The sequence below is a fragment of the Peromyscus maniculatus genome, chromosome 4, assembly GCF_049852395.1.
Source record: "Peromyscus maniculatus bairdii isolate BWxNUB_F1_BW_parent chromosome 4, HU_Pman_BW_mat_3.1, whole genome shotgun sequence".
Taxonomy (NCBI): Eukaryota; Metazoa; Chordata; class Mammalia; order Rodentia; family Cricetidae; genus Peromyscus; species Peromyscus maniculatus.
Window position 1 is genome coordinate 37,601,470 of NC_134855.1, and position 23,398 is coordinate 37,624,867.

Here is a 23,398-nt window from a genome sequence, read left to right on the forward strand (position 1 = left end):
CCCCCCCCCCCACTCCCACCCCACCCCCGTCTTTCTCTATGACCTTGTGCATACTGTAGCAGGTCAAACAGGTGATTCAGGAACAAAATGAAATGTGATACTTAGAAGGTGCACATAGGCATTATTGTTGCTTCTCAAGTCACTTTAGATGCAGTTCATAGGCCAAGCAGTTCACCTATCCAAGCATGTAGGGTATTATAGTTTTTAGCATGCTCCCAAGGTGTTAGGACTGACGGATTGCTCAAGTCTAATTTTAGGAAATTTCGTTACTCTCCAGAGAACTCCCTGATTACCCTACACGCTTGCCTATCTTCAGCCCTGGCAGCCATTCAGATCTTTGGTTTCTATAGCTCCCCTGTGCTGGAAGTTACATGTTGAAAGGGATCATGCAGGATGTGGCTTTTCGTGACTGGCTCCTTTCATGGGGCATAATACCTTTAAAGTCCATTCATGCTGCAGCATGAACGGCTGCTTCATCCCTTCTCCTTCCCCGGTAGTCTGCCTCGTCAGGTGATGGCCCTTCAGGAACAGCAGTAATGCTCTTGTGAGCACAGTGCCCTGGTTTCTGTGTGGACATAGGTCTGTGTCTGCGGAGCTGCTGGGCCCCAGGACAGCTCGGTTGAACTTTTTGAACAACGGCTAGACTGTTTTCCAGAGTGACTGACTGCACCTTTGTCCTCAGCTGCAGGGAAAGAAGGTCCAATTCTCAGGACAAAAAAAAAAAAAAAAGTAAAATTATAAAGACTCTCAAGGATGTGGTGGTACAAGCTTGTAATCACTCCAGAGGCTGAGGCAGAAGGATGGATGTTAGTTCTAGGCCAGCCTGAGTGACATAGCCAAACCCAGACTCAAAAAGTAAACTGAAAATTCCAGATTTTTCTGATAAATTGTAGTTGGGGGAGGGGAATACAACTCTCGGTATCTTGTGTCCCCACATCTGGGCGGGACTGTGGGCACACCCGCTTGAGGGCAGCTGCTTCAGCTGCCAAGAAAGCAACCATGCTTGGGCTCCGTGCAGTTAGCATGGGTCATCAGCCTGATAAGAGATTTACCTCGGGTGGCCGCTCAGCATGTTGATACCAGAGGCCAGCTGTTTGTAATTCCCAGCTCTTGACTTGGAGAAGCCGAGCAAGCAAGCCGTCTATCTGTACCCCAATGAGAGAACCATGGTCTCTTCCTTAGGACAGCATCCCTTCCTGCTGTCTAGGTCTGAGCACGTCAGAATCCCCTGTTTGACACATAGTAAAGACAGCTGGAGAAACCGCAGCGGAGGGGAGCAGCTTTGGTTTTGGTCAGCGTTTACATTCTCCAAATGGAACTCACTCTGTTCTTCTTTGGCAGACAAGCCTGGACATTCTAATGTCTGCTCTGAACTGACCGTGTGTGTGTGTGTGTGTGTGTGTGTGTGTGTGTGTGTGTGTGTGTGTGTGTGTGTGTGTGTGTTGAAGGGAAGGGCCAGCTTTCCTTAGGCGTGTTTGGGTCCCGGTAAGGACACAAACTGTATGTTCTGAAGCTCTGTTTGCGTCTGGAAAAAGTGAGCTACACTCACCTCTTTCCCACTGCAGGTCCCGTCAGGAAGCCCAAGTATGTGGAGAGCCCCAGGGTGCCTGGAGATACAGTTATGGTCCCGTTTAGAGAAGGGTCCAAGCCCTCAGAGCCCAGTGAGAACGGTAAGACTATGTTTTCCACCATCTTCCCCCTTCCCTAAAGACTTCGTAGTGGCATTCTCCATTTCTGAAGGAAACCTGTGAGTCCCTTGCAAGAATGTTTCACTGAACTAAATGTATTTGGGAGATTTTTTTCCCCCTTAGGCAGTTGACAGAGATTAGTTTAGCTAATGTGAATTCTTGAAATTGTATACAAGAGGCAGGAATAGTTGAGTTGGGTGTATTTGCATTGCTTAAGGGTTGGGTCTTGTGTCCTCTGAATTCTGACCTTCCTGGGTTTGGGAGACATGAAAAGCCAGCCAGTTGACTTTGGTTTTTATATAAACACATTACCCCTTCAGAATATTCAAGAGCGAGCTTTGGCTGAGAATCTGAGATTTCCACTAGACAGCTTAAGAGCGTGTGGCGACTTTGGGAAGCTTAAAAAGTTAAACATCTGTGATTTTCTTTAGGGGGGATTAGATTAGAGACAAAAAAGAAAAAAATCCAAACTGATTGAAGCCAGGGTTTGTTTTTTGTTGTTGTTGTTATTGTTTTTTTTGGTTTTTTTTTTTTTTTTTTTGCCATAAAGTCATTTGTATGACCACAACTACTTCTAAATCAAAATGTAAGTATAACATACGTTATATGCTTGTAGCATTTAATAGATGCACTAATAGTTTGCTTATTTTTAATCAATTCAAGAATTTACTTGTTTGTTCTTTTTCTGGGATGTTGTTTGTCCGCAGAATGTTCTGGACATATAAGTCCCTTCCCTGCAAAAACCTGGTAGTCAGACTCAGCCAGTAGAAGCTTGCTTTGTCCTCCATGAACACAGCTTGCTTCTCATAGCTTCGAACACTGAAGGATGCCCACCCATGGGAAGGATTTTCAGCCAGATTTCCACTGTGGAATACCATTTGTGTAGTAGAAAGGGCTCACATTGAGGATTTGTGTGTGTGTGTGCGCGTGTGCGCGTGCGTGCGTGCGTGCGTGTGTGTGTGTGTTGGGTGTGTGTTGAAGGTAGAGAACTCATGGTAGTGACCAGTTAGGTTAGAAAGCTGTCAACTGCTACAAGAGACTGTAAGTGAGGGTGCGGTGAAACCACTGAACTGACTGACCACTTCCTGGGTAGAAAGAAAGGTTTATTGGTGATTAAACTGCCAAGGCTGTATCTTGGGGGTGGGGATGCAGAGAGAAGAGGAAAATAGCAGAAAAGCAAGCAGATTCATATGACAGTAGCGGGGCGGGATCTTTGAACTGATACTGGCTGTTCAGTTGATTGGGAGTTAGATGCCCTTGCCCTTTTGGGGCTAATTAAGGGAAGATCCTGGTAAGCAGAAACCCTTCTTCTAGGCCTCTGTTTACCCAATAAAGGCCCTTCTGTTTACCTGTTCTTCTGTTTAGGACTTCTCACCAGCACTGCCATTTGGGAGGTGGGGGCTGCCTTGGACCTAAATGGGGGGGGGCTTTCTTGGCTGTGACATCTGCAGGGAGCCTTTCTTTCTCCCTTGTTTTCCTTCTGTGTGGGGAAACAAGAACATTCTTTTGAAGGTAAGCACTAGTCATCAAATTTACCAGTTCTCTGCTCAATTCAGATTCATTATGCCGCCCCACACCTGATCTCCACTGACCAAAGTCTTTGTAGTCCTGGCGGGTTCAAGTGCTGGAGTTCTGACTCTATTATTAGACATAGATGCCATCACAGGGATTCATGGGGTTCTGGGATGGGTTCTTCTCATGTGAGGCGAGGGGACAGATGTAGAATTTTTATTGGACTAAGAAAAGTGGTTACAAATAATTCTCACTGTCAACTTTTCTCCTCTGGCTTGAGGCAGATTTGGACACCTTTCCTGGCAAGAGATGTGTATACTTGGCCATGGGCCAAGCTAAACTCAGGAGTAGCCATTGGTCTTGCTAGAGTGGCCAAAATCTGCAGGTGTGCTCATTGCTCTCTGATTCAGCTTCATCAGACCCCATTAGGACCCAAATCACAACACTACAGTTGGCCAGTTTTAAGAAAGGAGAGGTGTTCCTTTTTGTAGGTGTGGGATGGGAGGGTTGGCTCACGTGTCTGGGTCCACGGTCATGTGTAGAGATAAACAAGCTCCAGCAGTTACTCTGCTGGCTGATGACGAGGCAGTTGTATAACAAAATTGAACTTGACAATTAGCAAAGGGTGGTATGCCTTGTAATCTTTGTGGAATCTTTTAAGTTTCAATGGAGTTAATTAAGATTGCCATATCAAAGTATAAATGTTATGTCTAGATCACTGAACCTCAAGTAGAGGCTTCTGCTAAGTAGAGCCAACTCGTTTTGAGTAAGAAGCCAAGTATGCTGGGCAAACTCATTTCCAGAGTTTAATACCAGCCTTGTCGCTCACGTCCACCAGAAAGTTTGACCTTCTTGCCTTCCGTGCTTCCTTTGGGCACTCTTATTTATGTCTCTGTGACCCCCTCCCCATCGCTGTCAGTAATAACATAACAGGATTCAGTAAACTAATACTGACTCTCCTCCTGAGATGCCTCTGAAATTTCATGTAGACTTCTGCAGTATCAACTTAATCCAAAGGTTTGATCCACCCTCTCCTAGGCTGCCTCCTTTGTTTCAGTGGCCACGAACCCCATAAATTCTTGTTTCTTTGCTCACTGTTTGGAATTTCAATCAAAATAAAATGAGACCAGTGAGCACAATCAATTTGTGTTTTAACTTAGCCATCTGGGAAGTAGGTTCAAGCAGGTGAACATTTTTTTTAAATAAGCAAAGAACTTGAAGTTTACACAAACCTGTAAACATCTGTAAGAAAGACATAATGTATTTTTTAGTATTTTGAAATATGTCTGAACCACGCATTTTTCTACTCTGGCAAAACCAGACTTAATGGATAGAGAAAACAGAGCACCTCCTCTCCCCGATTTTCCCTCTGTCAAGAGCTCTTCTCAACCTAGGCACCACGTAGAACAAGCCCTTTATATAAATAAGCATCCTGCTGTTAACTCGGTGAGTTCCCCCTTAAACGATACCTCCACCTGACAGAGGATGGTTAAATGGCAATAAATAACCTCATTTCTTTGGATTAGGAACAACCATATTTCATGTAGGTTTGCCTTACTGTATCATTAGCAAAGCATGCTGGGATAGGGAGGGGTGAGAAACTTCTTAATCTACTGAGTCATTGCTCAAGATCAATCTCAAAATATGATGAAACTTGTTTCCCCTAGCAGGTTGGTTTGCAAAGAAAAGGAACCCGCATACTGGATGGGGTGGTTAGGACTTGATTGTGATCTCAGCACTCTGTACAGAGGGAGAAGGAGGAGGGCCACAAGTTCAAGGCCAGTTTGGCTTACATAGTGAGTTGTAGGCCAGCCTGGGCTAAAGAGCAAGACCTTGTTTTCAAAGCTTAAGACAAAACAAGACTAAAACAACATGCCTGAGACAGCAGCAGCAGCATTAAGCACAAAACTGTCCTCTGAGCAGAGGGCATCTTCTTAGATGAACGTGTGGGGTAATATTTTTAATTACTTTTACACATATTCAAGATGGTGTGGAGAAGAAAGGAGTCTAAAGAATGATGGCATCTGTCTTTTCCCTACCTAGTTTTAGAAATAAAACATCACTGTGTTTCCCCTAATTGTAATCTCCTCCCTGTCCCGAGAGGTAAGCCCACCTCTAATCTTCAGCTTCTCTGATGGCAGTGCACTTTCTTCTACTGTTGATTGAGATTTTGATGGGGTATTGAAGTGGACATGCCTAATACGTCCACTTATTAGAAGAGAGAATGGGCATAGGGGAGCTCTTCGTTAGTTTTTTTTCTTCCAGTAAATAAATAATTATAAACCGTGAAAGCCCTGTGCTAGGCACTGTGTGAGATGAATTATCAAGTATGTGTGGGGTCCTCTCTTCACTGAGCCTTGGTGTCTGGTAGGGGATTAAAGGCCCTTGTGCAGTGTGACTGGGAAGGGGGATGAATACAAACAGTGATGAAGGCAGAGATGCTGAGCACAGGAGAGGCTTAATTGACGCACTATGCTTTATGATTTACCTGATAGTCTACCTAGGCTACTGTGTCAAAAATACTACAAACCAGGTAGTTTATAAACAATATAGAAATAGATTTTTTCCCCCACAGTTTTTGAGGCCAGAAAGTTAAAAATCAGGGGGCTTGCAGATTTCTTATGTGATGAGGGTTGCTTCCTGGCTCATAGGTAGCCATCTTTTTGCTGTGACCTCTTGCTGTAGAAAGAGGTCACGGGGTCCTTTTTTTGTAAGTGACATGAATCTCATTGTGAGGGCTGTGCATTCCCCCTTCCCTGATCACCTTCCACAGGCCCTATATTCTAACACCATCACACCGAGGGTTAGGTTTGAACATCGATATTGGAAGGGAGACTTAACGTTCAAGACAAAGCAGCTGGCAGCAGAGTACATGGAGGGGGCAGGTGGAGGCCAGCGTGAGGAGGAAGGATGGAAAATGGTTCCCATAGTGAGGTGTGTGAACACAGTCTCGAGAGCAGGGTTGGGAAAGAGGGGATGGGTGAGAGGATTCTGAGGGCCCCAGGGCCCGAGAGAAAGAGATGATGACCCCTAACCTGTGAGGTGGCTGCTGTGGTCCAGAGGAGACCCAGGCCTTTGATGGGACTTGTTGAGGAGGTTGTTTTTTGGAGATGGTGGGAAAGCTAATAAGCAAAAGGACTGAGCTGAGAGTTGGAACTCACACTGGGCCCAAGAAAGAGCTCAACCAGGTACCCTTTGTCCTAGAAGCAAAATGAAGCATGGGAGACCAGGGGAAGGATCTCCGCATTCCGAGATTGCCCAGCAGCTTTGGGAGCTCGTTGAGACGCTGTAGCGGGCAGAAGATGCAGCAGGGAAGGGGCCGGAGAACCGTGTTTCCTTCCGTGTGTCGGTGGCAGGACAGAGTTTGGGAGGTCTAAAAGTAGAGGTGTGCCATCAAAAAGTGAAGCATGAGTGCAGTGAGTAGGGCCATCTGGGGATTCCTGAAAGTTAGTGAATGAAGGTAGAGGTCATGAGGAAAGAATTGAGGAGGACAGTTCTGTTACCCCCCAGGAATTTGAGCAAATGAAGGGAGATGTGTGGATGGATATATATAAGAAAATTTTAGGCTTTCCCTGAGCATAATTGTAGACTTCATTCAGAGTCTCAAAATGTGGGCCTAAGGTGCCTGTGTCTGTATTTATTAGGTCAATCCCCCCTCCTTTTTTAAAAAGTATATACTTACTCCTTGACAGTTTTACACATGTGTATAATAAATTTTAGTCATTTAATTATCTTTTTTTTAACCCATCTCTTTCTATAAAACCTTTCTTCCTAAGACTGCCTCCTACTTTCCCGTCTCGTGTGTGTGTGTGTGTGTGTGTGTGTGTGTGTGTGTGTGTGTGTGTGTGTGTGTGTGTCTGGCTGGCTGAGTGTCTGTATCTTACCAGTTAGCTTTTATTGTCTGCTTGACACAGCTGAGAGTCACTTAAGAAGTCAGTCTCAATTGAGGAACTGCCCAGATCAGACTGGCCTGTGGGCCTCTCTGTGGAGGACTGTCCTGATCGTTCCTTGATGGAGGAGAGCATAGCCCATTATGGGTGGCATCCATCCCTGGGCAGGTAGTCCTGGGCTCTGCGTAAGCCTGAGCCTGAGCAAGCGAATGAGCAATGTTCCCGTTGTTTCTGCTTCATGTTCCTGTCCTGGCTTCCCTCAGTGATGGGTTGTAACCTGAAGGAAAGATGGCACAAACCCTTGCCCACCCCCAAAGAACTTGAGATGCCTGCTCTGCCAGCATCCTGGGATCCTCACACTGCTGCACACTTGCACCAGGACTGAAAATTCACTCAAGCATTCCCCTGATAAGACACTGAAAACAGTCAGTGTTATTCAGTCCTGACCCTCGAATACCTATCTTTTTGTATTCTGGGTGGTAAAGGAGGAAGTCTGCCCCAAGCATTTCTCCTGCAGGGTGATGTCGGATGGCTGCCTCCAGGTAAAGCAGTTTGCTCTTACTTGAATTGCAAGCTAGACAAGCAGCTTTTCAAATGAAACCTAACATTCATTCGAAATAATGACGGGCAAACTGTGATTGTTCACAGTTGAGCATTTATCACAAGTTTTCTTGTAAAGGGGTGAGATGAGCCTGTCACTTCAATTAAACAGACAAAACAACAGAAAGACACCTCATAGGGTTAGTCATCGATGCCAAAACTTGACCTTTTAAATGGAAGTTACATTTTTGGGGAAACTTGCACCTGTCACATTGAGCTTGGTAGCTTCTCAGGATTTTTTGGTTAATAGCTCATGTAATATTAATGATTATGATAGTTTGATATTGTGTAATAAAATGTGCCAACATTTTTAAGATTTGCAAAACCAGCATTTTCCCAGTTGACCCAATCCATGATATTACAAAATCTTACACGGGTAAATGATCCCTTCAAAGCATGAGCAGGCTGGGGGGTAACTCACTGGTAGAGTGCCAGCCCATTTAATGTGCGTAGTGCCTTGGGTTAATTCTCCAGCACAAAACAGAACAAAACCCATAAAACAGATCATTGGATTTTACAGGACCAGAGTACAGAAAGTTAATTGGTACACATTAAAGTCAGCGCTGGAATTTACCTTTAAGAAATTGCTGTTTGTCAGGCGTTGGTGAGGTGTAAGAAAATAGCCAGAGTTAGCTGAAAAGGGTCCTCATTTCTTAGGTTTATAGTTCTGTGGTTCTGCCAGACTGCATCCCGGGGCCAGGGCCGGGGCTGGGACTGGGACTGTAGCTCAGAGGCACAGTGAGTTCTGTCCCCAGCCCTGACAAACCCAGAAACATGCCTCAGCAGATTGAATGTAGGGGTACCTGAGTAAACTGCAGAGGTAAATGAGTTGACTCACTTGAAGCTAGCTTGGATGCAGGTATATTTTAAATGTTATGGCCTAGAAACACCAACTTGGCAGATAGATGCTCTGTTCACAATATGCTGGTGTTTGGAAATAAGGAGGGAATTGTGGTAGCTCAGGAAAATTAACCAGAAAGAAATTGAAAAAGTAACCAGGCATTGTGGCACCCACTTTCAGTCCTAGGACTTGGGAGGCAGCAGCAGGCAGATCTCTTTGAGTTTGAGTCCAGTGAGTTCCAGAACAGCCGGGGCTACACAGAGAAACCCTGTGTCAAAACCAAACCAACAAACAAATTTAAAAATGCTTATAGTAGTAGTCAGAGAAGACAAGAAGCTAAAATGCAGGCCGTGGGTAAGAAGTGGCTGAGTTTAGGGAAAGGGGTGTAATGTCTGGTCCAGGGCCCATCTCACGTAACACAGTTGATTACCAAACATTGGGAACTTCAGCTGTTCAAGGTCATCTAGAGAGTGAATGTCCAAGAGTTTGTCCAAGTGACCAGTGCACTGCGGAGTTCAAGGAAGATTGGGGGTGAGGCGGGCGGTCTCCTCTCTATGGAATGACCACCAAGGACCTTGAAGGATCCCCAAATCAGAAAGGATTTAAATATGTAACTTAATAATGGACCTCACAAGTTTGGAAAACAGGAGCAAAACAAAAACCCCAAACCAGCAGACAGGAAGGAATCATAGATCAGGGCAGAAATCAGTGCAACAGAAGCCTGAAAGACAAGACTCACTGAGACGGAGAGTTGGTTCTTTTAAAGACAGGCAAGATTGACAAACCCTTAGCCTGGTTACCCAAAGGATGGAGGGAGAAAATCCCATTTAGAGATGAAACTGGCAAATCCCACAGCAGGCATCGCACAGTGTCTGGAGTGAGGGAGATGAACTGGGAAACAGTGAGCATGGGCCTGAGAGAGAACCTTTGCTATGAACAGGAAGGGGAGAGAGCTTTTCTTTTGGAATAGTGCGTTTAGAAGAAGCTGTCTGGGCCGAAAATGATAGATAACCTGTTACATTTTGGGGGGAAGAGATCTGCAAGCACCCTGGGAAACAACGTGAACGTGTGAAACCAAAAAGAGCAACAATGCTAGAGGAGGGCCTAACCTCGGTGGCGAAGCTAGTGGAGGCGCTAACCATCTGGTGGTGTCTGAGGCTTTTCTCGCATGGTGCTGGTTTTGAGGTTCAGGAAGTGGGTATGGCCGCTTCAGTGATCAGGAAATTGAAGTTCTGAGAGAGGCTCATTGCCAGAAGAGCTCACTAATAGCGTTAGCTCAGAGGGCTCCATCTGGCTTCTGAAGTGTCAGGGAAGGGCAGAAGAGGCCGGGGAAGGGGAGAAGAGGCCGGGGAAGGGCGCCGATGGTGGAAGTGATGGTGGTCATCACGGCGTATGGACCGCTCTTTGATGTTCGTGCCTCAACTGCAGTACTCTGTGTGCAGAGAGCTGGAAGAGGCCGAAGGGAGGAGACCTGTGAACTCCCTTTTAGCTTTCTGCTTGGGCCGACTTTCCACCATGAGGATTCCATAGGGGGCGTTATTGATTAGAGCGTCAGTGTCCATTCGCCCTGTGGCTTACACGAGGCCAGTTCCCTCGGTCGCAGATATGTTCGCGTGTGTTCATAGCGGAGCAGTGGCGTGTGGCTCTGCAGACACCTCTCCCCTCCCAGAATGGCACTGTCCGTCTTCACTCGGGAGTCCTTCTGCCAGAGGGCGGGTTCAGTTAGAGCTGAGGAAAACAATACACGGCTTAGTGAACACGAGGAGTTCAGTCTGAAGTGGACCTTCTGAGGAGACGGTCACTAAGGTGACGTTTAGAAAAAATATAGCCCCCCCCCCAAAACAAACAAACAAACAAACAATTGGGAAGCCTCTGGAAGGAAGACAGTTTTGGTGACTTTATGAATGCAAAATGAAATAAAGAATGCATGTCTCCTCATCCTCAATCAAAGTTTTAGAGCTTTGGCACTAGCCACGCCCAGGTGAACAGTTCAGGCACCAGCTCATTGTGAATTGTAGTGTCTCTCTTCAGCTCAGCCATTAAGCTTGGAATTGCCACAGTCCCCCAGCTCATTTGAGCATGGAGATTTGAATGGCTAGTTTTGCTAGGGGGTTGGGGGCTTGCTTTTCACTTTTTGAGATAAATATCTTGCTGTGTTTGTTGGCTGTACATCTTGCACTTGACATGTAGTCCAGGCTGGTCTCAAACCTACTACAAGAGTCCTCCCTCAGCTTGAGTGCTGGGATTACTATGTTATATTATATATTATAGACTTTCATTGCCATGATTGGCTACTTCTCTCCCCCCCCCCTCCCCTTTCCCCTTTCTGTGAGAACATGGGGTATCTATCTGCAGGCTCAGTGTAGAGGTCACAGTGACTGTGCCATGGATCAGTAATGCCCCTCTTCTGTATACAGGTCCTGCCCAGGGTCCAGAACTTTCAAGTGAAGCCCAAGGGAGCCACGGGCTGTGTTTGTCCACAGGATAAATGTTGTAGCAGCCGAGCCTGCGTGTACAGCTGCTTTTGGCCTCTCTACCTGGTGCCAACTGGGTGGAGTTTCTGGCCCTTTCCCCAGAGTGTTTCTGGTTGAACCAGAAGCTAGAGTCTCTGGGGCTGGGATGTAGTCACAGCGGTGCAGCACTTTGGAGATTGTTTCAAAGAGAGAGAGGGGTGTGGTGTAGAAAAGCCCCAAGATCTGCCCCTCACCCACTTACTCCCCGACCCCAGTCATCTTTCGACCTAGAGCTGCCTCAGGCCTGAGGTACACTGCAGAAGGGTGAGGCCTGGCGGATGAAGGAGGGGTCTGTAGGACCTGTCCTCCGGATTCAGTTTTTGGGTGTGCCTGGGTCGTGTTGATTTGAAGGTTTCCACCTTCCTTCCCAAGTGCCATCTCCCTTAAGAATCTGTCTGTGGTGTGAAGTCTCTAGCGGGAGGGACTTTTTCTAGGGTTGAGTTAGGGGTGTGGTTCACCTGCCCTGGGCTGGTTCCCTTCCCCTCTGTTGGCACGGGGCCATGGATATTATGAGTTTAACCCAATTTATCTGGAAACAGCAGGGCTCTAAACACAGAACAGTCTTATCACCGTGGCTCTAGAGTGATGCCCTGAACATGAGGTTTTTGAGAGCAAGTGGTGGGTGCTTTTTCTTTACATGAGGCTGTCGCCAGCCTGCTTTCTCTCACAACTGCCATTCTGGGTGCATGACGTAGAAAGACTGCTCTGGAACCGAGGGTAATCCATATGATTTTCACCAAAGTTTTGCTCATTACATTTTGCAGTTGCTTACCAAGTTAGAACTGAACATGGTGGCGGTGATGTGAGCTCATAGCATCGCTCATTTATTACATTTTCCTCCACCTACCGTCTGTAGAATCTATCTGTGGGGAAACTAGGTGCACACACGTGTAGATCCAGATGTCTTGACAAGTTGAAGAGCAGACGAAACATGGAGTAATTGTCTTGAAAGTCACATTGTTCTTGAGTTCCAGCTTCAGTAAGCACAGTTAGCTTTTGAATGTGATCTCATCGCAGTGGATGCTCTAAAGTATGAGAGAGGTGTTAGAATAATGTCCATATTTTACTTTGTCAGCCATACTTGACAAAAGCTAAGTGCCCTTGGGCTTTGGGGCTCGAGATTAGGCTCCAGTTTAGCATTTAAGTAAATTCCAACATGGACGGTCCCTTCAGGACAGAAAGCCAGATGACTGACCTTGGAATCACCATGCTTGCCAGCATTATTGCTGAGAATGTTTTTCGTGTGGCATGGGCAGCGGTACTTTGGATCCTGCCTCCTGGCTTTTTCCCCTGGTCTTGGATTCAATGTGGATTCTTGTGATTAGCACTTGAGTCGGAACCGGGCTTTGACTCCCATTGCTATGGGATCTATACAGCAAGTTTCCTACCAAGTGCTCCTGCCCTTGTCTTGTTGAACGAGAGCTTGGGTTCTAGTTTATCCCAGCATCTAAATAATGTGGGTCTTTGCAGCATGCCATTGGGGTTTGAATGCTGACCTGCTGTGACATTGGATGTAGTGCTCTTTGAGGGTGTGATGAAGTAGAAGTCCTTTCTTACCCAGAGAGGTGTCTGAGGTACCCATTCTTCACATGATACTGGAATTGCTGTCAGATAATGACACGGGGAATCTTACTTTTCAGGTCCAGTCTCTCACCCTTTGCACTTGGTGTTTCTCTGTCCTGTTTTTTCAACCTGTCGTGGCCTCTTAATTAGAATGTACTGCTAGAGGACAGGCACTGTCGCCAAACTTGATACATTTTATAAGGATGCACAAACGCGCCAGACAAGCAGCTGGAGTGCGAACTTGTCCAGATGCGATGCTGAAACTCCCCAGAGGGGCGCCTTCATTGTTTTCTTTCTTTGTTCCAGAAGCAAAGGCCAATAATGAACCGAGCTGTTCGCCAGCGGCTCAAGAACTGTTGACAAGGCTGGGATTTTTACTGGGAGAAGGGATCCCAAGTGCCACACACATAACTATTGAAGACAAAAATGAAACCATGGTAATGCTGGAAGAAGACGCTGCATTTCCTACCTGCTCAGAGGATGAATGAGGCCATAGTACACACCCTACCAGTGTGTGTGTGTGGGGGTGTGGGGTGTGGGGGGGGCAGGGCATGTTATCGTTTGGTCAGATGAGTTCTGGGCTCTTGTGTTTTGAAATTTATTGCAACAGTTTGTTTCTGGGTCTTTGCAGGGGTGGTGGTGGAAGTAGTTAAGGACAAACAGGAGAGGTCAGAACTTAAGAAAATGTCCATATTAACCTTCTCGCCACTACCCGGAGAATATGGGCTACATGATTTAAGGTGGCTGAAAGAGTTGTTTTGTAGTGATGCTCCTTCAGTCTTGACAGGACCATTCCTCAGTTGACTGCTTTGGTCTGTGCTTGCCTGTGCTCTCCCAGCTGTTGGGATTGGGGGTTGGGATGAGTCGGGGGGGGGGGGATGTATAGGAGATGAGGTAGAGACAAAATGAGGGGAAACCACATGGCTCATCCTCTGGGGAGGCGCTCTCTGTCTGAGGGAGCACAGCCTCCTGCCACCTCTGAGTGTGCGAATCGCAGTGAGGGCCGGAGCGTCTGCCTCCTTCTGGGGTCTCTGAGGAGGCACGCATTGGGGAGGCGTTGAGACTACAGTGGTTACCAGTCTCTTTCCCTGAACACAGAACCCATAAATCTTCAGGAATAGAAGCCATGCCGGTCCCCAGGTTTTCCGTACAGAGGTCACATAACCCATCCGTCTTCTGCAGACTTTAAATGAAAGGAAGTCTGCTTGTTGGCCATCTCTGTTTTATGAATTCGTGTTCCCACTGAAGAATTGCTAAGACTGCCCTCTTGGTAAAAATCAAACCCTCAAAGGAGGCAAGCAGAACAAAAACACGTCTCTTTGAGCATTTGGAAAACCGTGTCCATCCCTGTTTAGCTTTCTAGAGGTTAAAACGTGCCTCCATTCGTCTTGTGCTTGGTTTCATCGTGTTAGCACCCAGAATAAAAACATGTGTCGAAGCATGCCGGGGGAGCCACATTAACTCTGCTTCCGTTCGCCTTGCAGTGCACAGCCCTGAGCCAAGGCATCAGCCCTTGCTCCACGCTGACAAGCAGCACCGCCTCCCCCAGCACCGAGAGCCCCTGCTCAACCCTGAATAGCTGTGTCAGCAAGACGGCCGCCGACAAAAGTCCCTGCGAGACCATTAGCAGCCCCAGCTCCACCCTGGAAAGCAAGGACAGTGGAATTATAGGTAAGAAGCTCCCCGCTTGGTAACTTAATGGCTCGATGCACGTGGGCCCGAGCGCTCACAGGCACCTCAGGAGAGGGATTCAGTGGGGTCTGTGAAGGTCATCTGCAGACCCCGCCCTGTTCTTGCAGACAGCTCGGGGCAGGGTTGTGTGCAGCCAAGAGAATGAAGATCAGCTTTTATATTCCTTGATGTTTATTTTATATTGCTGGGCTCGTGTGGTTTTTAAAAAAAAAAACAACAAAACAAAAAAAAAAAACAAAAAAGAAAACCCAAACAAAGAAAAACACCTTATCAGGACTGGCCTGTGAAAACCCTCACACCTCCCTGGTCAGTTTATTCCTTGGGCATCAGGTCCCCTCAGGACACCACAGCAGGGTAATGAAATCTCTGTGTATGAGGCAGTTTTCATGGCCCAAGCTCACTGCTTTTCCCCTCTGGTGACCTGTATGGTCTGTGTTCTCTAAGGCTTGCTTCTCATAGGACCTGGCCACTGTTTTGAGGCCAGGGTTTTCTAAGGAAGCCTTCCCTGAGCCTCATGTGATACACGTGGTCCTGCTGAGGTGGGTGTGAGGAGACCTAAGTTCTAGGTGGCTTGAGCAACATTGAATCGCACACATCATGGTCTAGAAAATCAAGGGTTTTGGTTAATTCATTAGTCTGCAGACCTGTGGGATATTAGAATCCAGTGGCCCTAAGAGCCCCTGTGTCCGTATCCCAGCTCAGACAGATGGCTGTGTGATGCTGCAGGAGTGACTGACAGAGGTCCCCAGCTTGCTGGCTTTCTGACAGTGACCGTGCAGATGGGTAGGACCCAAAGGCATGACTCAGGCACTCTGCTCTGTGATTGTGTTGATTTCACAGTGGGTCTCTCCTGAGCAGTTGGCAGCCCCCCCTTTGCTGGTCTGTGCCCAGTCTTTGAAGGACATGCACATTCGTATGTAGTCAAATAGACCTCTGAGCTCCATGTTCTCGAGTCTCCAATCACCTGCAGTTTCATCCAAGTATGAGTTAAAAACCAAATCTTGAATTCATCCAGCTTAGACTTTGAAGATGCCCCGAGAGAGTACTGGGGCAGGGTAGGATGCGGGTTCACTGTAGAGCTCTCCTCATCTTGGGTAGGACTCAGCTTCAGCAAGGAAGTATCTTTTACTAATGTTGGTGGGATCCGACTCTTACGGATTTGTTTTATGTTGTACTCATTGCAGTATCAAAATGTAGTTTACATACCGTAGTATTCACTCAAGCTAACTTCTGGTATGTTCAAAATTATGTACCTGTCGTCATAAGCTGATCTCAGAACATGGTCACCACCCCCTCCAGAGACATTGTACCAGTTTGAAATCACCGTTTCCCCAGGACCTCCAGGCCTAGTCAGCTAGTAGGCTACTTCTGTCTGTGGTTGAGCCGACTTTGGACATTTTGGATGAGTGGAGGATTTGTCACAAATCCTTTTCGTTTAACTTCAAGGCCTTCCACTGAGCTGACCCAGCCAGTTGGCATTCTCGTCGACTTCTGCTGCTCATGAATTCACTTCAATGAACTGTTGGTGCATTCCTGCTTTTCTTGGGCTCCGTTTCTGCGTTCTCCACCATACATAGCTGTACCTTTGATGTGAATTCGGTGGTAGCCACATGACTTTCCTAGCTCAGTAGTCACGTCCTTCTGAGAGTTTAATCTTCCTTCAAGGTTTTGCTACCTTTTTTTTTTTTTGAACAGGCTTCTTATTTTTATTGTTAGTTCTAGAACTGGTATTACATGCCTCTTGATTTTAAATATGCCATTGAAGGGGGGCGGGGATCAAACATTCCCAAGTATTTTCAGTCACAGAATCAACCATCTATTATTTGTTCTCTCTCACTCAGGTGCAGTGCTGAAATTTTGAATTTGCTTTGCAATTCTAGGGATCAGACCAAGGCTTTGTACCTGTGGACCAAGTGAAATAGAACCAAGCTACACCCCCAGCCCCTGCATGTATTTATACAAAAAAGCAAAAGCCCTGGCCTAGCTGTCTGTATTGCCAGCCAAAGATTAAGCTGCCGGGAGGCTTTTAACTAACACTCGATTTAATATAATCTTCCCCAATCAGACTCCATATTATATGCTCCCACGGCACCGCGGTGATTTCCCTCAGTGTGCTTGTTAGTTAATTATGACTCCATATGGATCAGGGTCTTGTTTTTCCAACTCTGTTCTGGGTTCTTAGCCGGGTGCTGGGAATAAGAAATTAAGGAATTGCTGTTACTATCCAGTTGCACACAAGCAGGGAACATCTAGTTGGTCTACAAACAACTATTCAGGATTCCTATTTCGAGTTGGTTCGTTACATACCACAGTGTATAATACCACAGTGTCTTAAGCTCTGCTTTGCTTGAAAAAAAAAAAAAAAAAAGTAGAACCTTTTATGTCATCGATACTGCCTTGTGCTCCTTGGCTCCTTGGCTCAAACCAACATGTTCCCTTACCTTGGCTAAACATGAAGAGCTGAAAATATTGATGGGAAGGTGGGCAAAGCGAGAGAAAGGGGTTCACAATCTTTTACGGGAGATGGGAGACCCTAGCTCCTGGGGCCAGGCTTGCCCTGCACAGTACAAGACCCTAAGGGAAGCACTTGCTGGGGACAACGTGCCTCTGTTCTCTCCCGTCTGTGACCCGTGGAACCAAAGTCTGTTGCCAGGGTGTGGTAGGGAGGAGAAGGAAAAGAAGCAAGAATTTCCTCCCCGGGCTGAGTTGAGCTGCAGGTGTTTGCAGAGGTCGGAGCGGTGGGGCCAGAGGGGAAGAGCTTCCTCCGCTGCCGCGATCGGTGCGGCAGGGGTGCAGCTGCCAAGGCCTCTGAGCTGACAGGTAACGGTGTTGTGCTTCGGGTTCTGCCATGGCTGGGGTGGGGTGTGCTCTCTGGCCATCTGAAGAGCTTGCCGACGTTATGAACTGCAGCCTGTGATCACAGCCTTTGGGCATCATAGATGTTTAAGAGAGTAAGATACCCAAGAATACCCGGATGTTAGTGGGCAGAAATGCAGGTAAAAACCTGGTTCCCCCATTGGAAGGCCTGGCCGCAGCTTTGTCGAATGAGTTGGTAAGGAGCTGTGTTCCAAATTACGCGAGTCCTGGAGGAAAGAGGAACCAGCTTTCCTTTAACTTTCCATTTTGAGTAAGGTAAGCCTTAGGAACCAGGGCAGCCAGCGTTGGACGGTGGGGCCATGCGATGGGGTGGGCAGGGTAGGGCTGCCTCGGTACTGCGTGCTTGGGGCAGCAGAAGGCTCAAAGCACAGTTGACTCGGGGCATTGCGGGACGTTCCAGACAGTGCCAAGCTATCCTTGAGAATTCCTCAGCCTCCTCCCACTGTTAGGCTGATTTCCAGCTCGCTGGTTGCATTTAACCTAAATCACTCTCTGCCCAGCCGATGCAGGGAGAGGAAGCCTCGGCTGCCACATGCCCGGGCAGCTTCCTCAGGGCTGCCACAGGTACCCCGTTTACATTGGGTTTCCACTGTTTTGCAAGGGGCCAGTGACCCATTAGAACTGATAGGGCACCCTTCCAGTCTTGCTCTGGGAGACCGAGGCTTAATGGACTCTGCCGCCCCCTTTTCAGCTCCGTCATGTCCTTCAGAAGGGAGCCCCACTTTATCCTATTTCAAGAGGTTCGTATTCTCCCAACATGAAAGTCTTTAGAAGGCAGTGGTTCAGTCATGTAGAAATACTGGCTGAGCGGATGGGATTAGCTGCATTTTCTATGAATGTCTTTAATTTTTTTTTTTTTTTTTAAGTAAAGTTCCTTACTTCTTACTTATTTTGGAAGCATTGGCAGTACCTGGATGTTAGTGTCTGGTTTCCAAATTTGCAGTGTGAAAACCTGCCAAACGTGAACCCCAGCTGTACCTCCCTAGCCACAGTAAAACAGCTTGTAGTCACTTGCTTTGGAAAGAAAGGCATTTATAGAGGAACAGTCTTCAAAGGTGTTCCCTCTATGCCTGAGAAAACTGTTTTCTCAGGGACACTCCTTTTAGTGGCTTCCAGCTGTTAAAATGGAATTGTAATCTGTATTAATCCCAGCTTAGGGGGAAATGACCTATATGTATTCATTGGAATATATGTGGAAACTAATCTGACCTTCAAAAATTGCTAGAAGTACTGTGTTTTAAGGCATGTTCTGAATTGAATGTGTTTAATTTTTCTGTCCAGATGATGATAAATATTTTTCCACTTAGGAAGACAGAGGGTAGACTCATTGAGGAGACACACAAACTCACCCTGGCTCTTCTACTGAGATTTCCTTTATATACATATATATGTGCATGCATGCCGGGTGTGTGTGTGTGTACATACTACACCATTGGTGCGGGTGTCAGAAGACAGCCTGATGGACTCACCCTCCTCCTCCTGTCTTTATGGGGGCTCCCAGGACTGAACTCATGCTGCCAGGTTTGTGTAGCACGTGAGCTGTCTCACTTGCCCCAAGATTAAAAAACAACAACCACCACCCACTACATTTTAAAGATTCTTCCTCTTTATTAATAGTTGCTGTACCAAGACGGATTTCAAGGTCGCAATTAGAGACACTCCTCCTTCACTGTCTGCTTTGGCCTGTCCAGGTTTTTACCTGAGTATTCCGCAGCATCCGGCACCTCCTCCTCCTGAAAGGTGGTGTTGGGAAAGCCCCAGGAAGGCTGGAGGGCTCTGTTCCCTTACTCTGTGTCTCTCCCAGGTCATGTGTCACCTGCCTGACCCCCCCTCCGCACCCCGCCTTCCCCAGCTGGACCACGGGAGTCCGCATTCCAGGCGATGTGGCTGTGGGCAGTGAATGCTGATTTTAGCTCCTTGGGTGCCTCCCTCCCTCTGCTGCTCTGGGGTGCTGATCTTTAGTCCCCTCTGTTCGGTTAGAAGTAGGGAGCAAGTGTAAGCTTTGAGGGGAACATCTACGTGGAAACATTTCTCTTGCAAGAGTGGCTCGTGCTAAGCTGTGGGGCCCTTGGGCCATACCCTGCCGCCACCTGATGGGATGTGCTAACATTTGCTTCCCTGCACAGTTCCTCAGAACATAAAACGTCGTCATGGACTGACTTTTATCTTCCGTTGACTCTCTTTGCCTCCTTCCAGGCTTGGGAAATGAAAGAGATTCTGGAGGTAGCCCTCGTCTGTTCACTTCTGTGACTTTGTGTCTCCAGGGAGGTGATCAGATGCAGAGGTCTAGGAGGGTAATCTCATTGTACGTTCTTTTCATTTTAAACTTGTAAGGCCCACCCTTTTGATTTTTATACTTATGCTGCTCTGGCGCCACCTGTATTCCCCCCCCCCCCCCATATTAGAATGCTGTGAAATTGATTTGGTAATAACTATTTAAGATGTTTCAAATCTGGGTTAATACTCATTTTGCTGCATTGCCTGCAATTTAAAAATCATCGTTAATTATAGAAGTCTTTTAAAATCTCTTGGGTAAAGGAGCAAAGTTTCTCTTTACATTTATGATTTGGTAACACAGTCAGCGTGAAGAAGAAATCACTGGCAGTTCCAGTCACAGCATCTGCCCTGATGGCAGTCACTCTGTGTGTTTGGGTTCTTCTGGCTGTTCTGTTCATAGTGACAAGCATGTATGGACGGATACCTGCTGTGTTCCAGGAGCACATTTGTTCAGCACTGGGACGATTAAAAAAAAAATGAGACATGATATCTGTTTTCAAAATTGTCTCCCTGTGGGACTATGAAATTATCAGTCCAGCCGGTGGCTGAGAAGAATGGGTGCCTCTCATGGAAGATCCTTGCTCCAGGTGCATAATAATACCAGCTACTGTGTGCCATGAGCCCTTTCAAGGAGTCGGGAGCTCTGGGGTCTCATTTGAGTGTGCCAAAGGCTCCAGTGTGGATGCAATCTATGTACAGATTTGCAGAACTGTGTAACTTCTGTGAGGAAAAGTCACACAGTCAGGTCTTCAGACGCTTTCTGGAGACTTTGATTGCCATGCCAGATCCAGCTGTGGCTGTGTTCTTATTGAGAGAGGCGGGTCCGGTCCTCCCCTCCCACACTGCCCTGCCTGAAGCCATTTGTTCCTTCAGGTATTTCCACAGTTGAAGGGCCTGATGAATGTACCTGGGAACTGCAGCTGGGTCCCTGGCCTTGCTGCATGTTGTGGCAAAGCGTACCTTGCGCAATGCGGGTGAGCGCTGAGCTGGAGATTCGGTACAGAGATCTGGCTGTCACAATCCAGTGCACAGGGTTCCCAGAACAACACCCAAAGGGGCAGGACTAGCCGGAAGTGCCAAGCTGCCATTCTGGGGCTGGGCAGGAGGAGAAGCCCGGCAGTCCCTGGAGCTGAAGGTTCCCAGGGCACCATCCGGGCATTCCCTCTGGCAGGAGAGGTAGCTTCCATTCTTCCCAGGGAACCTTCTCCTTCCTGAGCTAATAGATATTAGGAGCTGGGAGCAGGTGAGCCAGGGTTGTGTGTGGCTTTTGCCAGTTTGCTGTGTGGTTGGCCTGGGTGGGAGATGTGAGAGATGTGTATTCCTGCATTCCTTGTCGGGAAGGTAAAGCCACAAGGAATTCGGCTTTGCAGTCTTTACCTCTGTCGGTCCAGGAATCCAAAGCATGCCCAGGTATCCTGAGCCACTGATGGAGTGAGGTGTGAGTCCAAGGAAGGGGACCGAGACCTTTGGTCCGGCCAAGGACCTAGAGAACTCCTGCCAAGCTGCCTTGACTCGTGCTGATTTTTTTTCTCACAAGCCCCGAGTTCCTTTGCTGCATTGAAATAGAACTTCTGAAGTGGTCACAGCCCCCCATTGGGTCAGGCTAAAGAAGGCACTCTGTAGTGTCGTGGCGGGGTGTCCCTTTTTAGCTGTGTCTTCCCGTCTCCCACGTCCATAAGCAGCCATCATAGTCCTTTCTTGTTTGCCTTTTAATTCATGGGTCTAAGGTTTTAACATGGAAGCTCTTCCTGTCGACTGAATTTGGAATCTAACAGATGTTTCAATGCTACTTTATTTATTTATTTTTGGTTATACAGGAAGGGGAAAGAACTATTGTACTAATAATTTAAGAGGCACTTGAACTATGACCTCTCATTTAAATGTTTCCAAACCCGGGGAAGGGTGGGGTTCTCTTGGGACTCTTACTTTGAATGTGGAGAATGAGTGTGGAGTACTTGAAGAAAATGCTAGTTTCTGTTTTCCTCTCATTTAAAGATGTATATTTTTCGTATGTGTTTTGTAGTAAATAAACTAGAGCGGTGTGTGTACATAACTTATCAGTAGATTCAGGAGTACATGTCCCAGATTTTCTGGAACTAGTGTGGCGGGATCAGAGCAGTGTTCCGAGGCTCTGAGGGGACACTTCAGGAGTTGTGAGCGCTCCCGTCTGAGGATGTTACAGGAAGTGAGTTAGGGTATGACAAGGGCTTAGAACGGAGCCTGGCACACCACAAACACCTCTGCCGGCCGTGGCAGCCGCTGTAGTGAGCATGTTACTTCTGAAGGACGCTCATTACTTGATTGCTCCTTAGGGGTAAGCAGTGCTCACTCATAGACATGTAGTGAGCCAGGAGTTTTCTGTGGGGGTGCAAGTCAGACAAAGGAGGATGAGAGCAGAGAGGAGATGAACTTAGAAGTCAGGTCATGCAGTTGAACTTGCTTTCCCAATGGTGATCAGAGAGCGGTGTTGAGTTCCCGGGTAGCCAGTGGAAAAAGAGAAACACCATTGCCTGAAGTTGTATCTGTAAGATGGATGTGTATCCCGGTGTCATGTGCCTGGGGAATCAAATCACAGTGCTAGTTCTCAAAAAGAGGAGAGCGCAGGCGGAACCCCAAAGCGTTTGCATTTAAGATACTGTTCTGGGTGTTGTGTCCACATGCTGTGTGTGCTCAAGATGGATCCTGCTGCTGTGTGCAGCTAGGCCTGATCATCAGGCTAAACATGGATTCACATTGTAATCTGTCTAGCTCTCCTTGTTTTTGAGACAGGATTTCTCTGTGTAGCCTTGGCTGCCCTGGAACTAGCTCTACAGACCAGGTTGGCCTCAAACTCAGAGATCCACCTGTCTCTACCTCCTTGTGCTGGGATTAAAGGCGTGCACCACCACTGCCTGGTTCTGTCTAGCTTTCTTAATGCTCTCTCCATGGTATGACTTAGGTCCTAGTGAGCTCCTTGGCTCTGGACCTGCACTGGTTTTTCTGATTCAATTTTCAGGAAACCTCCAACATAGAAGCTGAAGTAAGGCTGAGATGGTTGAAGAGAAGCTGAGGAGGAAGCAGTCACTGGCTCCCTTGACTTAGCAAATTATTTGGTGATGGAGTAGATGGCAGTTCTTAACGAGATGACCTCCTGACAGCAAACCCGCCTGTAGCCACCGCCTCTTACGCAGCCCCTCCTCAGTGCTGAGCCCGGGCAAGCTGAGGAGGCCTTGCAGATGCATTGATCGCACAGAGCGAGGAGCTTGCGTTGGACGTGCCACTGACCCTCTCCCTAGTCTGTCTCTGTACAGTAGGGTGGGCTTCTAGCCTGGCCACCGCTGGTCACGAGCATCCTCTGTGTGTGTATGCCTTCCTAGCTCAGGAAGGTCTTTTGTGTGTGAAGGAGCAGATGGTTAAGTGTGCAGTCACTGCAGAGGAAGATAGACACCGTCCTTGGCGGTACGGGAGTTTTCAGAGGACACACTGAGAGAACAATGCACATCGAAGCTGTAGCGAGCAGCACCAGGCCCCATTTATCCCACGGTCACGCGGCACAGTCTAGCCTGACAGCCTGATGGAGTGTGTACAGAACTGTATGCCTCGTGTACAGCATCCTACACGTGGAAGAGTGGTTAAGACAAGGTGGGCGACAAGCTTCTGTCAACAGAGGCTGGCGTCTCTACCAGCTGCAGGACTGAAATGGAAGGATTGTGGGTGCTTGGAGGATTTTAGAGTATCCATTCTTTGGGGGATGTCGTGTAGAGATGTTTTTAAATTTTTATTTTCATACCATTATTTTTGTTGGTTTCTTAAGACAGGGTTTCTCTGTGTAGCCCTGGCTGTCCTGAAACTCACTCTGTAAACCAGGCTGGCCTTGAACTCAGAGATCCACTTGCCTCTGCCTCCTGAGTGCTGGGATTAAAGACATGCACCGTCACTGCCTGTCTAAAAATTTGTTTTTATTTT

At 47.3% G+C, this 23,398-nt stretch overlaps 1 protein-coding gene across 10 annotated transcripts in view; it reads left to right on the forward strand.

Annotated features, from left to right (window-relative positions):
* The window catches only part of Tanc1 (tetratricopeptide repeat, ankyrin repeat and coiled-coil containing 1), a 229,343-nt gene that overhangs the window by 141,686 nt on the left and 64,259 nt on the right, over positions 1-23,398 (forward strand). For 5 of the 10 annotated variants that reach the window (XM_016003138.3, XM_006984643.4, XM_042275331.2 and 2 more), the window contains 3 exons: positions 1,566-1,670; positions 12,914-13,044; positions 14,092-14,278. In XM_016003138.3, the coding sequence (XP_015858624.1) occupies positions 1,566-1,670; positions 12,914-13,044; positions 14,092-14,278 (423 nt within the window). Of the gene's footprint in view, positions 1-1,565; positions 1,671-12,913; positions 13,045-14,091; positions 14,279-19,661; positions 20,697-22,448; positions 23,075-23,398 lie in introns of those variants that run through there. The other 5 variants (XM_076568508.1, XM_076568510.1, XM_076568511.1 and 2 more) reach the window with 4 other exon arrangements.